Here is a 15,979-nt window from a genome sequence, read left to right as displayed (position 1 = left end):
TAAGATACTACTGAACTACTGCTATACTACAACTAAAGTTATGGATACATTTTGACTCTCTTAAGTGTGTATTTTTATTGTGCCAGGTGGTATATTAATTAGTGAACTAAACGAAACATAAGTTAACATTTATTCTAGTGAGGTAACCAAGCATATGATATCTCAATATAGGATGGAGGTGACTGAAAGCATCCAGATCTCACACTGACAACAAAATCCTGCTTTGGTTGACAGCATTATGGAAGTTTCAGTGCCACAAGCCAAGCAAGGGTATCGTACCCACTCTCTTAGTCCTAGAGAGGATCTGAGGGTGACCAATAAACAAACAAGCGTTAAAGAGAAAGAAATATTAGACAGTAGCTTTTTCAGAGCCTTTTTTCCTCAGTAAACAGAAGTTCATGAAAAGGATTGGTCAACTTTATAACAGACCATTAGCAAAAAAATTGTAATTTTGTCCAGGAATTCATCTCAGAAGCAAATATTAATGGTTTCCAGTAGTCCACAGTAAGGGTGAGATGCAAACATCATAAATAATTTTTGAAATATTTACTTTTTACCTATATATTAATAAAAAATAATGTATTTTCAGCTTCATAGGTTTAGCAAATCAAGATTTGGGAGATAAAATATAGAATCACAGAATCATATAATATGCTGTGTTGGAAGGGACCCACCAGAATATTGAGTCCAACTCTTGCTTTGCATAGGACACTCCAAGAATCATACCATATGCCTCCATATATATATATTTTGGTAGTAATATAAAGCAAAAATTTCAGTCTTAATTGTGTAATTTATGGTTTATGAGCCATTCTCTATTATCTGTCTCATTACTGGAGAAAAAATAGCTAGAACTAAAATGTAGTTTTAAACAGTCATTTTGTAGAAATGCCAAAATCTAAATAATGCTAAGCACAAAAAAATACTTTCTCAGATCTGTGATGGAAATTTTTTCTGTGGTTGTGGGTTTGTCTGAACATAGGATGTGTTCCTTTTCCAGTTGTGTAGGGACAGATGAGCCAAAGTAGCTCCTGTCCATAAGTTTTTCCTGTGTTCTCTCAGGCACATGTAGAGGTAGACAAGTATCAACATCCAAAAAAATTATAATAAAAAAAAACTATTTTCTTCACTCAGCTTTGTCTTTTTGTTTGACTTTCCACCCTTTTTCATATTGTCAGAGCTCAGAAATATGTTTTAGGAAATAGAGAGGTTTGATTTTGAGAAGGGATTTTTAACAAAAGTTAGAAGCAAGAGTTCTCTCCTGTTTAATATGAAATGAGCTTTGTCAAGTTTGTATCATTTCTTTTTTCTGCAAAATACATAAACTGTATTTCTCAGTTATGAGTGTTCTACCTATATTTGAAATGTGACTTACACCCAGTTGCTAATATTATTTTTCCAGATACCTGAAAATGATGAAATGTTTGTTGTTCATCTGAAGAGTGTGGAGGGAGGGGCTGAAATCAACAACACAAAAAATTCTGTTTGGATTAATATTAAGAAAAATGACAGTCCCGTGCGTTTTATTCAGAGTGCTTATATGGTGCCTGAGGAAGATGATGTAGTAACAGTCCAAGTGGTTCGTGGTAAGGATATCAGTGGAAAATTAATTGGACCTGATGAAGATGAAGTCTCTGTCAGTTACGCCATTTTAACTGGGGATTCAACAGCACACGCACAGCTTAACGTAGACTTCCTAGATCTACAGCCAAATACAACTCTCGTTTTCCCACCTCTAGTTCATGAAACATATTTAAAATTTAAAATCCTTGATGATGCCATACCAGAAATTGCTGAGACCTTTCAGATTATGCTTCTTGAGGACACTTTGCAGGGAGATGCTGTTTTGGTTTATCCGTCTGTTGTTCATGTCACTATCCAACCGAATGATAAACCCTATGGAGTGCTATCAATCAACAGTGTTCTGCTAGCTCACCCTGTTATCATTGATGAAGACCAAATTTCAAGGTACTACATCTAGTATCTAGTCAATTTAAGAGATTTGTTTGGCATTGTTAAGCATCCTTAGGATATCATTAAAAGTAATTGTAAAATCACTTCTAAAATATAATGTAGAAATCACTCAGTGTGTTGTTGTTATTATCAACTTTATCTACAGAGAGTTCAAGGAAGTTGGAATGTCTAATTATGCAGGAAGTATTTTAATATTTATAAACTGTATGTAAATAAACCATAACTATTCAATCAGTTTGTATGATTAGTGAAAAACCCTTAATCCAAAGGCAGGATCAGTTGTGATGCTGCTACATACCAGTTTAGTGGGAAACAGATTTCTGTCTTCCTCCTTGGTAAACTTTTGTATTTACTATCTATAAAACCTGTCTCTGTTAAAGAAACTGAGTGTATTTCTCCCCTCATACTTACTTTAAACTCAAAAGTAATTTAAATATTTGTAATTTTACAGAGATTGAAATCAAATTTCTGTACAAATTTTATAGGCAGGAATGATATGCAATATTGACAATCTCAATAAAAATGTCCAGTGCTAGTTACTGATAGTAGTTCATCCACAGAGAAACAGATAATGCCTCAAACAATCATACTATGAACAATTTTGGAAGAATATTTTATGTTATGTAGAGCCCAGCACTTGAATATTCATCTTTCCTTCTTATACACAGTAAAGAAATAAATCTGGCTTTCTAAATTATTTTAAGTCATGATTCCCAGACTTTTTGTTGTAGTCATATGCTCATCAAATGCAGGCAACCTGACATTTCCAGTATCATAAATATCAATAACTGAATATATTTTCAGTGCAGAGGAAAATAGTTTACTCAAAATCATTATTTGAATGTTCATGCCTAACAATTGTTCATGATGTAGAAAGGTAATAGACAAAAAGTTCTCTGAAATTTGACTTTTATTTCTCAAGGCAAATGTAAAATGTGCCCAGTCTCCACTTCTCAATATCTTTCTTGCTGTAAACAAAATGAGTTTTAACAAATATCTTTAGTGACACTGAAAAGAGCTTGTGAATAAACCCTGAGTCTTACATGTGTGTTATGATTTCACAAACTGTAAACCTTGAGTCAAATGTCTGTTGAAACCACTTAGATCAGTGTAAATATTTTAGGGAATCAATAACCAGGCAAACCAGTGTTAAGTATGATTTTATATAGTGGGTCTTTGTTTTCATTCAAAACCACAGGTTTGAAGGGATCACAATCATAAGAAATGGTGGAACACATGGAAATGTTTCTGTTTCCTGGGTTATAATCCGAAATAGCAGTGATCCCTCACCTGTGACTGCAGACCTTCTTCCAGAGGCTGGGGAAATAAGTTTTGATCAAGGACAGATGCTGGTGACACTTTTTCTGGACATTATTAATGACGATATACCAGAAGAGGCAGAGCCCTACATTCTGAAACTCTTACCTCACACAATACAGGGAGGTGCAGAAGTCAGTGAGCCATCTGAGGTAAGTTTGCTTTTAAAATTCTTTTGGAGAAGGTATAATGGGTAACAAAGACTTTAACAGTTTTAGTAACATTGGTTGATTGGCTGAACTGATGAAAGGATTTAGTCTTGAATAGAAATCAAACAAATTAATTCTTAATAGAATCTTAATGTATAGAGCCATATGTAAAGTATTTGACTTATACAATGCCAGACCTTTTTACTGTGGTAGCATTCCATTTAGATTATTCCCAGCATGCACAGCATTGCATAAATGTTGTTTCAAGTGACTGCTTCTAAGATAATGAAGGACGGCTATTTTCACTTTCTCTTTGCTGTCTTAATGATTACTGAAATGTTGTACAGAGTAACAACTTCAAGGGAAGGGGTTGGTGATTAAGACTGTAACCTCTGAAGTGTTAAATAAAGGGCGGCTAGCACTGCCCACAGTTCTGTGATTGGAGTCCCTCCTTTGTCTTTTTAAAAAACGTTTGAAATGAACTTGGTGAATAAAATGAGTTTTTTTACAATATGAAACATTTTTGAATTACTCACTTTGGCTGCTGAACCAAAAAATCAGTTTTTCAGAGCTCATTCTAGCACATGGATGATACACAGTGGGAAAGTTGCCACTGTCAGTGCTATGCTGCTCGTGTACAAAGAGTACTTTTGGGCTGTCAATCTGATTTCTCTCCTGAATGCCAGTTCACTACGGAAAAAAATGTACGGTGACAGTCAGGACATGCTTTTATGAAGGCATGAAACTATGATATAGAGTAATGCAGCATTGAATAAAGTGATGCCATTTTCTGCTTTGCAGCTTCTGTTTTACATTCAGGACAGTGATGATGTTTATGGCCTCATAAAATTCTATCCTTTGGAGAATCAGAAGATTGAAAGTAATCCAATGGGACGCTTTCTATCCTTGAGTTTTGCAAGGGAAGGAGGAACAGTTGGAGATGTGCAGTTGGTTTATACTGCACTGTATATTCCAGCTGGAGCTCTTGATCCGGAGAGAGCGAAAGGTGGCATTCTAAATATTTCTAAAAGAAGCATTCTCATCTTTCCAGAAGGAAAAACACAAGATACTATAAATATTCCAATAAGAAATGATGCATTTCTTCAAAATGGAGCTCATTTCCTCATACAGGTATCTCAGTTGTGTTTGGGGATTTTTTTTTAGCCTGTGTAATATAAAGGATATAATTTAGTAGTGGCTGCTTCCCTTTTAATTTAATTAAAATGATCCTGCTTGTTGGAAAAAAAAAAAAGGAAATAAAAAAATGGTTAGCTCTGTAGCCAAGAAAACGTTCTTCTGAAGAGACAACTTCGATAAATCTACCATTAAGAGCTTTGCTCCTAATCATTATTTATAATTACACCATATTAAAAAAATAGACTGTTGTAATAGGATTCAGGTACTCCTCATGAAATTTAACAAAATGTTGCAAAGGTTAATTACCTGTTCAGGTATGTTATTTTGTCAACCCCTTCGCTTTCGTAACCAAATTAAAGCTCCTGAGTTACAGAAACATGACAAATTTTAGAAATTACAAGCAATAAAAATTCAAAATAGTCAAACTCATATTTAATTTATATGCAAATTTGACCAGAGAACTTGAAAATTGTTTTTTGCAGTTCTCCCGGTATGTGCCCTTTCGAGTTTTTTATTTTTTTTCCCTCTCTGAATTTGTAAGAAGGGAGCTTCTATCATTGCTCATAAGATTGACTGGAAAAATTCACTAAAACTATACCTTTGAAAGAAAACTGGATTTTCTACAAAAATACTTAAAGAAATAATTTCCATTTTGCAGTTAATTTTTTCATTTTTCACTGGAGAAAACTAAATTTTCTTACTTGATAGCAAGTTACTGTTCAGATAGACTTCTGTGGGAGACCCTGAACATTTTCTAATTTACAGTTAAGACTACATCATTATCTCTACTTCCTCTGATTACCTGCTGCCGCTCTGGTCATCTGGGATCATAAGCCTAGGGAGTGATCTTGATACACCAACAAAGGGATGACTTGGTGCATCCAAAGCCCAAATATCAGAGTAATTTCTTATTTCTTTTTGATCTTCTCATTTTAAATAATGTGTCTTTAAAATTTTCAAATAGAGATGTTGATGTTAAATAATAAATGTAAAATTTGTAGTTTTTGTCTTTAATTTATAGTCTACCAAAGATGTTTGAATTTTTTCTGGAATCTTGAAAAGATTTCTTCCTTTCACCTCTTCCCCCCTATATTCTCTTAAACAAAAAAAACAAAGGGAAAAAAATATTATCAGAATTATGTTACTGTTTTACTAGCACACACTGGTTTTACATTCACAGTTAGATAGGAAATTTTGCTCTGAAATATCAGAATGGATTTATATGTTTTACCATCTGCATGAGATCTGAAAGATCTAATTCCAATTGGATCCAAAGATCCAATTAGATCCAAAGATCTAATACCTTTTTAGATGGTAGATTAGAAATAGCATTTCAATGTGACAAATATTTCAGAATGCAGGCACTGCTTTGCAGGCTCTTGGCCTGGCTTTTCAAACTGCAGATTTCAGGGAAATGGGGGATGGATGTTCTGTACTTTCTCCATGGACCATAAAAATCTTTTTAGTTGAGTAAACAGCATCAGAGACAACTTTCAGCACAAACAATTCAATTAGAGAAGGAACTAAAATACCCTTATGTATTATAATCTCAGCGAACATTTTTAAAATCCCAAAATAAGAGAATCTGTACTAGGTCCAATAAACGATCAACTCAGGATTCAGGGGAGGAGGGGCAGAGGAAGAAATGAAGCTTCAACACAACTAGAGGAATTGATAGAGGAAATGGAAAAGTGAGATTAACATTCTTCAGTGACATCTTCAATTAAATAACCTATTGTTGCTTGACATGCAGACTGCTTCTGGTATGGACAGAAAGTTTAATAAACTACTTGGCATTATTCAATTCGCAGTACATTCTGTTTTCCTCATGAGCTGATTTGCTTTAAGGGGAAACACTGAATTTAAAAAAAATCTTGATACTTAATTAATTATTACTTTAATCTCATAGTGTCCAGAATCAGAAGCACTTAAAGAAATTCTTTCAGCTCTGTAGTATTTCAGAGACTTTACTGAGCTGACAGTGGTCCTCCTGCATGCTGTTAATTGTGCAGGCAGGGCCTACTGATCTAAGAAAGCTTAGAAAACAAGCAAAACAGTTCCACATTCTGCTCCTTAGACTCTCAATAAGTGGCTTGTATGACTGAGAATCAATTGCTGAATACAGTATTTATAACACAGTTCCCATCTATCATCAAATAAAATACACATAAATATTTTTGACTGTTGCTTAAGCAGCAGTAGTACAGAGTATGATAAAGCCCAAGTTTTAAGAATCAAAGGGCTTTAAAACTCCTCAGTTGAAATGGTGATTCATGATCCCTGTATAGATTTAAATAAGGACACTTCCTTCTCCTCCACTAAAACCTGTATGATAGCATCTGATAACTCCAAGCAAAAGCATCCTAGTTGGAGTTAAATTTGGTTATCATTGGTGGTTCATGCACCAGTTAAATGTTTGCAGAAGTATATACAAATCAGCCAAATGAAAACATTTATTGTTATGATGCATATAGACAGAATCTCCTGATGGTATAAATTATATTTGAAAGAAATACTGAAACAGGAAGATTCTATCTTCCTTGCCATATCAGTGCTGGTGATGGACTTGGTGAGTAGTATTTTCTGTTCAAAGAAAGAATAAACATTTTTCTATTTCTTCTTAGTATAAATAAATCATGAAAAAACACAGTAACACAAGAGGAGGCTATGGTTTTGAAATTCTGTAATGATTTTCAATTCTGAATGTAATTTTAGCCTATTAGTTATTGTAAATAGAGAAGTTCTCAAAGTTGTATGAAAGAGGAAAGATTGAGTCATTCTTTGGCTTCCTCAGAGGCTATAAATTACTATGGTGTCAGTGACTTCAGCAGATACTTATCAATGTGTGGCAAAAAATTGAAGTTAGAGCAACTGTTTGGGCACTTGTCAGATCATAGGTCTAGTAATAAATTGCCCAAACTAGAAAGTTCATTATCCCTCTGCATACAGTTGTGTACATAGACGTAATTTGTCTGAGACATTCTGCCAAAAAAGCTGAATATCATCCACTTCATTTCTTGCACATCTACTTACAGAGTTTTGTTACAATATTACCAGTAAGACAAATTTATTCTGAAGATATTTTACTCCTTGCATTTGAAACTTATTCCAAAATGTCAGAATAGTTCTGGCTTGGTACTAAGGCTTCTGATTTCTCAAGTTTTTATTACTTCTTCCCACAGCTGGAAAAAGTTGAGCTGGTGAATAGAATTCCTCTAGTCCCACCCATGAGTCCTCGATTAGGTGAGATCCAAAATATTTCTCTGAGGATTACTCCAGATATTGCAAATGGAGAAATAGGCTTTATTAGCAATCTTCCAATCATTCTGTCTGAGCCAGAAGATTCCCCTGCTACAGTGGTAAGTAAAGATTTTTATATTTTCCCTTAGTATGCAAAATTTATTTGGAGAAAGCAAAGTTTTCTATATTCATTGTAGCATTTGAAAGTTAATGTGGTCAAAATCCTTCCTTTAAGTTCTGCCTTACCCTAAACATTCCCCTCTTTTTAAAAACAAAAAAACCAAAAAGGTAAAAAATTTGCTGATAAAGTTAAGGTCTGAAATAATGTGTTAGGTCATCAGAAAAGTGAGGCTGATCTTTGCTTTCTCTTCAGGCATCTAGAACCAGTTAGGTTTTGATGGTCACATGGAGAAAAACTATCTTTGCTGCAGACAGTTTAGTTTCTCTCACCAACTGCAAGGATAGTCATGCTAAGTAGGGCTGATATCATTCCCAAATTTCATGGAAGTGTCTGTGTGTATCCTGGAGGTGATCTACATATGAATATATAATTTGGCTTGCTGGGTCTGTTTTCCAGTAAATATGCTGTTTTCTTTGTGAGAACCCAACAAAGCATTTTCAAATGCATTGCTATCCATCTGAATGCCCTAGTCATAGCCAGAGAAACCATTATAAAATGTCTTTTCTTACATTTCCCCTAGTTGTCTTCACTGAAATCTTCCCTCAAATCCTGAATCAGATAACTTGTTTCTTATTCTCAGAATAAAACTGCTCGTTTCCTTAAACAGAGTACAGGTTGGAGCTGTACTGTAACAGCCAGAGTAAAATTTTGGTGGCTACATTTAAACTGAGGTTGTGTCTTGATGAGTAAATCAGTCACACAAGCCTTTTTTTTTATGGGTTCTAAGTGATCTGTCACATTATCATCTGTCACCTCTACTAAGTGTGTATAAATATATACATGTCCAAGTATATAATGGATAAATGATTAAAAGCATAAGATTCAGTATATATTTCTGTTGATATACCATCTTTGATTCCATGTCTTATACATAGGTATAAGTAAAAAACCCAAGGTGAACATTTTGAGGCTCTTATTCAAATATTAATTGGCAAGGGGTTAATCGGTTTTGCATCTATTTTTACAAGTCACAGAAGATTTGCATGTTTTATAGGTTTCCATTCCATTGCATCGAGATGGGACTGATGGTAAAGCCACAGTGTTTTGGAGTTTGAAACCTTCTGGTCCTAACCATAAGACAGTAACACATGATGATATAAGTCCTCTTAATGGCTCTGTTGTTTTCATATCTGGACAAAGTGATACCACAATCAACATTACTATTAAAGCTGATGATATACCTGAAATGAATGAAACTGTGTTAATAACTCTGGACAGGTATTGTACTCTAATGTTTATTCATATGTATCAGTTGTGATACTCAGTTTATAAGTAACAAATTGGCACAGTATTAATTATGAGGTATTGCTTGTATTGTGTTGATAAGTGCCTGAAGGAATATTGGGCTGTTAATTTCAGACTATGTGGATTCTTCTTGAGTGGTGATCAGGGTAAGAAATTGTTTTGCTTATTATCTAAAGACTTAATTTTCTCTATATTTTGATTAAAATAATGTATGGTATTAAAAATGTTTATTTAGTTTTGATTTTAGTTATAGTACTTGGTTATAACACGTTTTCAGAAAAGCAATGTTTATTGAGATATTGGGGAAAACTCTAATGAATAGTAGAAAGCAATAGATAACTGTGTTTAAGTCAGAAAAAGGTTTATGGCCAGGATGTTAATGCAGAATTACGTCAACTTTTTTTGTTTATTTGATCTATGTGTTCAGTATTGCTTGCTCTTGATAATTAGATACTTCCATCACAAATACTGGCTTCCAAAATAGGCCAGTATGATCCTTATCACATGCCTCAGCTACAGAGAAGCAGTGGTGTTTCTGAAGCAGTGTTGTAGTCTCCCTTCTGCGTGAGATGAGCACTGCAGGATAATTGAGGCTGTAAGAGACCTCATGGGTTATTTTTATCTGCATGTGAATACTACTCAGAGTACTTGAATTATTTCATATCCAGGAGTGTATTCCCTCTTTGATTTACTAACAGAAGAATCTTAGCTGTTTCTTCACTCTTGCTTCCAACAACTCAGTTGTATATATAGTTTCAAAATACCACCACTTCTTCTAATACTTAATAATCTAAGGTATATTTTCCCCCTTTTGTTTTTTTCTGGAAACATGCTAATAGGGGTCTGCCAGCTGCAATGTCCATACTGAACATCTACTACTTACACAGTCCTTATGCAGAATATCCTTGTGCTATATAGGAGGTTCAGTCTAGCTGTTGGGAACTTCAACACCAGATAACTCATGCAGGTTGCATACTAGTAAACCATCAACCAACTCCTCAAGCTGTTGCTGATCCTGTTTTTTGAGCATCATTCTGTCACACAGGAAAGATTCTGGTCATTTCAGGATTGGCCTACTTCTCTAGAAGCTGGCTGGTTGATGCATCTAGTACAGAATGAATTATTTAATTCTGCCTTGGCTACTGTGCCAAAAAGATGGTCCTGGTTTAAGACAAAACCAAATGGAGACTATTGCAAGCAGTTTTCTGATTTCCTTTCTGTGCTCAAAACTGGTTTGCCTGAGGGAATTTATTAAGAGTTTCTGACACAAAGCAGGAAACTAGGATTAGAAATAATGATTGGAGTTGTGAAGAAGGTGTGTAAAGTAGCCAAAAAATTGAAGTGGAAGGATAGGAAACAGACAAGTGTATAGAGGAACCAGAGAGCATAAAGGATTAACTCTTTAAGGTTGGACAGCTGTACACTATGTGTAAGTACAGCTTTCTGCCTCTTACTCCGAGTAGTAACCTCATGCCCTGAAAATTATATCTTCAAAGAGGATTAAGCTGCAGCTGAACAAATGCAACCACTGTTCTACTTTTTCTGTGTATGGCAGGAGTAGCAGGTTCTACCTATCATGAAGAGGCTGATAAAAGGTGTGCCAGCAGTAAGCAGCTTTCCCATACTTGGCAAGGTCTGAGAGTGAAGTAAGGAGCAGGTTGTCTGGCCAGGAAAAAGAAGTAAATAAGGAGGACATAAAATCTAAACTTCTCTCTAGACATGGATAGTGTTCCTCAAGGCTACGAGTGAAAATTGACAACTTGAACATGAGTAGAAGCCAAGAATGGATTGTCTGCAAAGATCGACCTTTCAGTACTGAAATGACTCTTCAAACCAGGGGTGAAGGAGATTGGCAGGGCAATGTGTGTAAGCTTGTGGTTCTGCTTTCTACATAGTTTGTATTTTCTGGATGAACAGAAGATTTCAGTTTTCAAGGCTGGCAGCCAGCACCTCACAGCAGTAGTGAATTAGCATGAAAACAAAGATGCACTGTGCTGTGGATGTGCTTGCACTGTTCAATAAATTGTAACATAAGTCAGTAGAAAAATTGAGCATGTAAGGACTTTAATGAAACTAAAGACATAGAAATATGTTCATAAACATTCTATTTACTGCAATTAGTAATAGCATGGACAAAATAATAAAATAATTAGTTCTAACAAGGATGTATTATTTACAGCTCAGTGGTGTTGTTAAGGCTCTTTACATTTTAAATGAACTTTGATTGCATCAATAAGTATAGGAGAAACTTTCCAAGCCATTAAAAATCGTATTTTCTTTCCTTGCTCTATGACCACCATCTGTAGGTCATGGATATTAAAAGTAACTCTGAATGCTGTCCACAAAATGGAGACCAGTGTATATCCTGAAGAATATAGTTTCAAAGAAGACAGAAAAGTAATAAAGAAGCAAGACATTCCTGTACCTGTTGAAGCTTCTTCATATTTTCTTTCTTTAGGAGCAGTTTGAATTATTCAGTTTGAATATCTGCCCATCCCTAAGTAGGCCTGAATTGAGACTAAGCATAAATACAGTCAGATGTCTATAGTGAAATCTGTATTGGCGTTCTTATTGAATGTAGGTGGAACAGGCCATGAAAACGGTGTTTATGCTTTGTGAAAGCATGTATACATACTAGGGCTGCTCATTTTGCCAGTAAGCAGAAATAGAAGTAAGTTTTTTAAAAATCAGATTGTTGTTTCTTCCTTCTGTACAAGACATTCTGCTACTAGCAGTTGTCATCCCCCCAGTGCAGATACACAGCTATAAATTTGACAGTTGGCACTGTTTAAGGACCAGGACCCTTTGGGCATGCAGGTTGTTTTTGTACTCTTAAATTAATGATGCTGAGAGTGAAAACTTGTGGACTTTGGGGTCTGGGAACAGCAATACACTGACTTTATTTTGATCCAGAAGAAGTTGAGTGTTTAAATAGTCTTTATGCTCAGAATCTTTTTGAGTCATGACTGACATAAATTAAGATGCCAGAATAGACCTGTGTACATATGTATGTATCTTATTTATATATATGCATACATATATATAAATAAGTATCTACATATTCTATATGTGTATAAATGCACACACACACACATATATATGTATAATTAAACAAAATTGAAGCAATGTAACATGGAGATCATTGCAGTTCCAGTGATTTCTGTGATGTGATGTAGTACTTAATATCATCTTTGCTTCAGTCTTCAGCAGTAAGACCTGTTATGCTCAGGACAGCTGGCTCCCTGAGCTGGTAGACAGGGATGGGGAGCAGAATAGATCCTCTGAAATCCAGGAGGAGATAATGACACTTAGATGCTCACAAGTCTATGGGACCATGTGGGATCACCTTCACAGAAGGAGGTGATTAGACATGGGAGTACACTGTCCAGGGAGGTGGTAGAGTCAGCGTCCCTGAAGCTGTTAAAGAAAAGACTGGATGTGGCACTTAGTGCCATGATCTAGTTGACAGGGTGGTGTTCGGTCATAGGTTGGACTTGAACTCAGAGGTCTTGTCTAACCTAATTGATTCTGTGATCCTATGATTCTGGATAAAAATTTCAATAGCTTGAAATTCTGTCTTGAGTAAATTTAAAAAATAGATTTTTTGAAAATTGTGAATACAGAATAGGTTTGACGATCTAATTGGGCAGTTGCTTTTGTGTTCAAGAGGTTACTTCAGGACAAAAAATTAGCAAATTGTGGAATGCCCATTTAAAGCATGACATACTGTCTTTGCGGCTTAATTCAGGGCTTATATGTAATGCTTGTATGTTGTTTATATGTTTGTATGTTTATATAGTTAAATACTAAAATAATGTTTAAAGGAGTTGGGATATTTTCTTTACTTGGAGATTTCCTTTGGTTAGTGCCTATTTCAGAACTATATCTATTTTCCTAAGTAATTTTTCCATGAAGAAATAGATCTGATGCTACAAGAATTAAGTTTTTCAGTATAAAATGTTGGCTTTTTCTTCAAGGTTTGATCAGATCTTATTTAATTGAAAAAAAGTTACTCGAAACTAGTAGTAGAATGTTTATATGAGTGTTACTGAACACCTACTGCTAGATTTTATTACTTTTCAAAGTAATAAGACCATATATCTTCTACTGTGAATAACAAAAATTAAAATAGCCTCCAAAATCAAATAAACTGTAGATCACCTCTGGAGAGAATGTGTTCGCTCTGATGAGAAACACTGTGGAATTTATAATGGGACACATAATACTTTAATACTACTCTTTAAAGCTAGATCCTGTCATTAATTAAGTCAGTAGATAATCCCGAAAAAATTGAAGAAGGGGTGAACACAAAACCAGGAATCAAATTGAGTAACATTCCGCATGCAACCTCAATGCACTTTTTCTGATATACCTGACAGCAGAGAAAGTATTTGGAGAAGTGTGTTTTTAAAGTAACAACAATACAGATACACAGTTTCAATTCAGTTTCTCAAACTATTCACTTTCTTCAGGATTCCATTTCTTGGTCCACAGCTCTGAAATTCGATTACATCTCTTAAAAATTATGATTTTATTTGAAGTGGTCTTTAATTCATAATTACCATGTTATTCTAAACTCAGTCAAAAAACTTCTTTGTGCTGTATTATGGTTCTATGCATTTTAAAAAGTGCAGAAATGTTTTGAAACTTCTCTTAGTTGTCCTAATTATTCTGTAGTTCTTGCTAAGTAATAATTACAATTTTTTAAAGAAAGAACTTCCCTGATTACTAGCCTTTTCACATGAGATTTGTCATGTGGGAAGTGGAGGCAACCTGGAGCCCAGGGCATGAGGCAAGGCCATGGTGGAGGGGCAAGCTAAGCCAGGAACACGTGAGGTTTGGATGATGGCCACTGGGGTCAGATGCAACTCAGTGATTCCCAGGCATGTGCACAGCAAGGAGACAAATCCAAGGTCAAACCAGGAAGTCACCTGGTGGGTCCTGGTCCAAGGATGTTACAAGAATTTATGTGTGTACCTGAGAGTGTAGACATGAAGGATCCTGTTGTGTACACTGTTAATTGCTCATGTAATGACAGTTCAGAGTAGGAAGCCTGAGTGTAGGTGCTTCCATACCATTTTTACACAGGCTACTTTATCACAGAATCGTAGAATAAGCTGAGTTGGAAGGAACTCATCAGGATCATGGAGTCAAACTTCTGCCCAGTGCTGGACACCTCAGGAATTGCACCATGTGCCTGAGTGCATTGTCCAAACACTTCTTGAACTGAGACAGGCTTGGTGCTGTGACCACTTCCCTGGGAAGCTTGTTCCAGTGCTCTATTTCTGAATAGTAACCAACATTTACTATGTGAGAGCAGTGGTAGGAACCTGGGAAGTCATGCAGGGCAAACATGGTCAGATCCATCAATCAATCAGTCAGTCAAGTTAACCTAGTTTTGAAAACGGAACTTGACAGGAGAAAACTCCAGAATAATGTTCTTCTTTGGCAGTGGGTAGGCTAAATCTAATTGTTTTACACTATGACTATTAAAAAGTAATAAAATATTACCAGTCTTCTTAATCCTTCCAAAAAACACCTGGAGATGCTCCAAGTACCACCTCATAGTACCTTGAGACTGTTTCATTTCTGCTACCCCTTGGATTTCTATAGTGCTACTGTTGTGCTTTACAATATGATACTATATTCTAGCACTACTCCTCAGTTCCTCTTAAGAGGCCTTTTGTTGTCTGAGCCATGCTTGGACTCATGCAGTGTGACTTCATGAAGCGGAAAGAGATGGTATTTCAGGCATGCTCTTTCATTTTCTGATGAATTATTATGTCTTAAGTAGTTAAAATTGTACATACATATCAAAAACTCACTTAACATATTGGTTCATTTGCAGTCTCTACCTGTGAAATATCACCAGCTTAGCAATATAATTAAATTTTAGCAATAAGAGCAATATAATGAAAATTTAGCATAAATTTTAGCTCGGGAATTTTCACCTTGATCTTTTAATTGTATTAATGATAATTCTGGAAAACTTCTGCATATGTTTCTGAAGGAAGGGGAATGTCTCAGTATATAGTACTTAAAATGTAGCCTCACTGGTAATCACTGAGAAATTTTTATTCTCTCAGATCTCCTAGTTGAAGGAAGGTATCTGCAAATATATTTGCTTTATTATCTCAAACTTTTAAGTAACTCTTACATCTGTTGAATTCTGAATCTGAATTCTTTTTTTTAAGACAGAATTTCACATTATAAATGCTTTGGTAATCTATTTATACCTTTTTAATAGGAGATACAGGTTTTATATTTAATACACATTTATTTTAGATTAAGAAAGACAAAATACAATCTTCTCATTGTGAGACAATGCTGTCCTTTCATATGCCTTTATGGGATAGTTTCATTATAAGTGCTTGTTTTCCATGTCTTTCTTTTGTTTGTTTGTTTGTTTGTTTGTTTGTTTTGTTTTGTTATTAGTGTTTTACTCTGATAATGTGGTTAACTGAAAAATAAAGTTTGATGTGATTTTGTGCCAAAATAGTTTTTTGAGGTGTACATGCTATAACTCCCAGTGTACTTAGTTGTTTTTGTTACTGTGGCAGATTAATGAAATAACTCACCATGGGGGCATGTTGATTATACTTTTTTAAAGTGAAGAGCTATTTATAAATGTGGGCTACTGGTGCAGTTGGGAAGAGACAAAGAGCTTGGCAGTGATTGAGCTCCTGGGGGAGGGCTGGGTAGGGTGTCCCATGAATGGGCCTTGACATGCTGAATT

General features: G+C 35.2%; 1 protein-coding gene across 2 annotated transcripts in view; it reads left to right on the top strand.

The window, feature by feature from the left end:
* The window catches only part of ADGRV1 (adhesion G protein-coupled receptor V1), a 259,448-nt gene that overhangs the window by 27,987 nt on the left and 215,482 nt on the right, over positions 1-15,979 (top strand). Inside the window, exons 12-16 of one of the 2 annotated variants that reach the window (XM_050328544.1) lie at positions 1,403-1,968; positions 3,173-3,443; positions 4,242-4,571; positions 7,760-7,936; positions 8,993-9,216. In XM_050328544.1, coding sequence (XP_050184501.1) covers positions 1,403-1,968; positions 3,173-3,443; positions 4,242-4,571; positions 7,760-7,936; positions 8,993-9,216 — 1,568 coding nt within the window. Of the gene's footprint in view, positions 1-1,402; positions 1,969-3,172; positions 3,444-4,241; positions 4,572-5,462; positions 5,478-7,759; positions 7,937-8,992; positions 9,217-15,979 lie in introns of those variants that run through there. The other variant, XM_050328545.1, reaches the window with a different exon arrangement.

This window comes from Myiozetetes cayanensis, unplaced genomic scaffold, assembly GCF_022539395.1.
Source record: "Myiozetetes cayanensis isolate MyiCay16 unplaced genomic scaffold, myiCay2020 scf4, whole genome shotgun sequence".
In the NCBI taxonomy this organism is placed as follows: Eukaryota; Metazoa; Chordata; class Aves; order Passeriformes; family Tyrannidae; genus Myiozetetes; species Myiozetetes cayanensis.
Note: the sequence above shows the minus strand (reverse complement) of the source record. Positions and strands in the feature narration are given on the sequence as shown.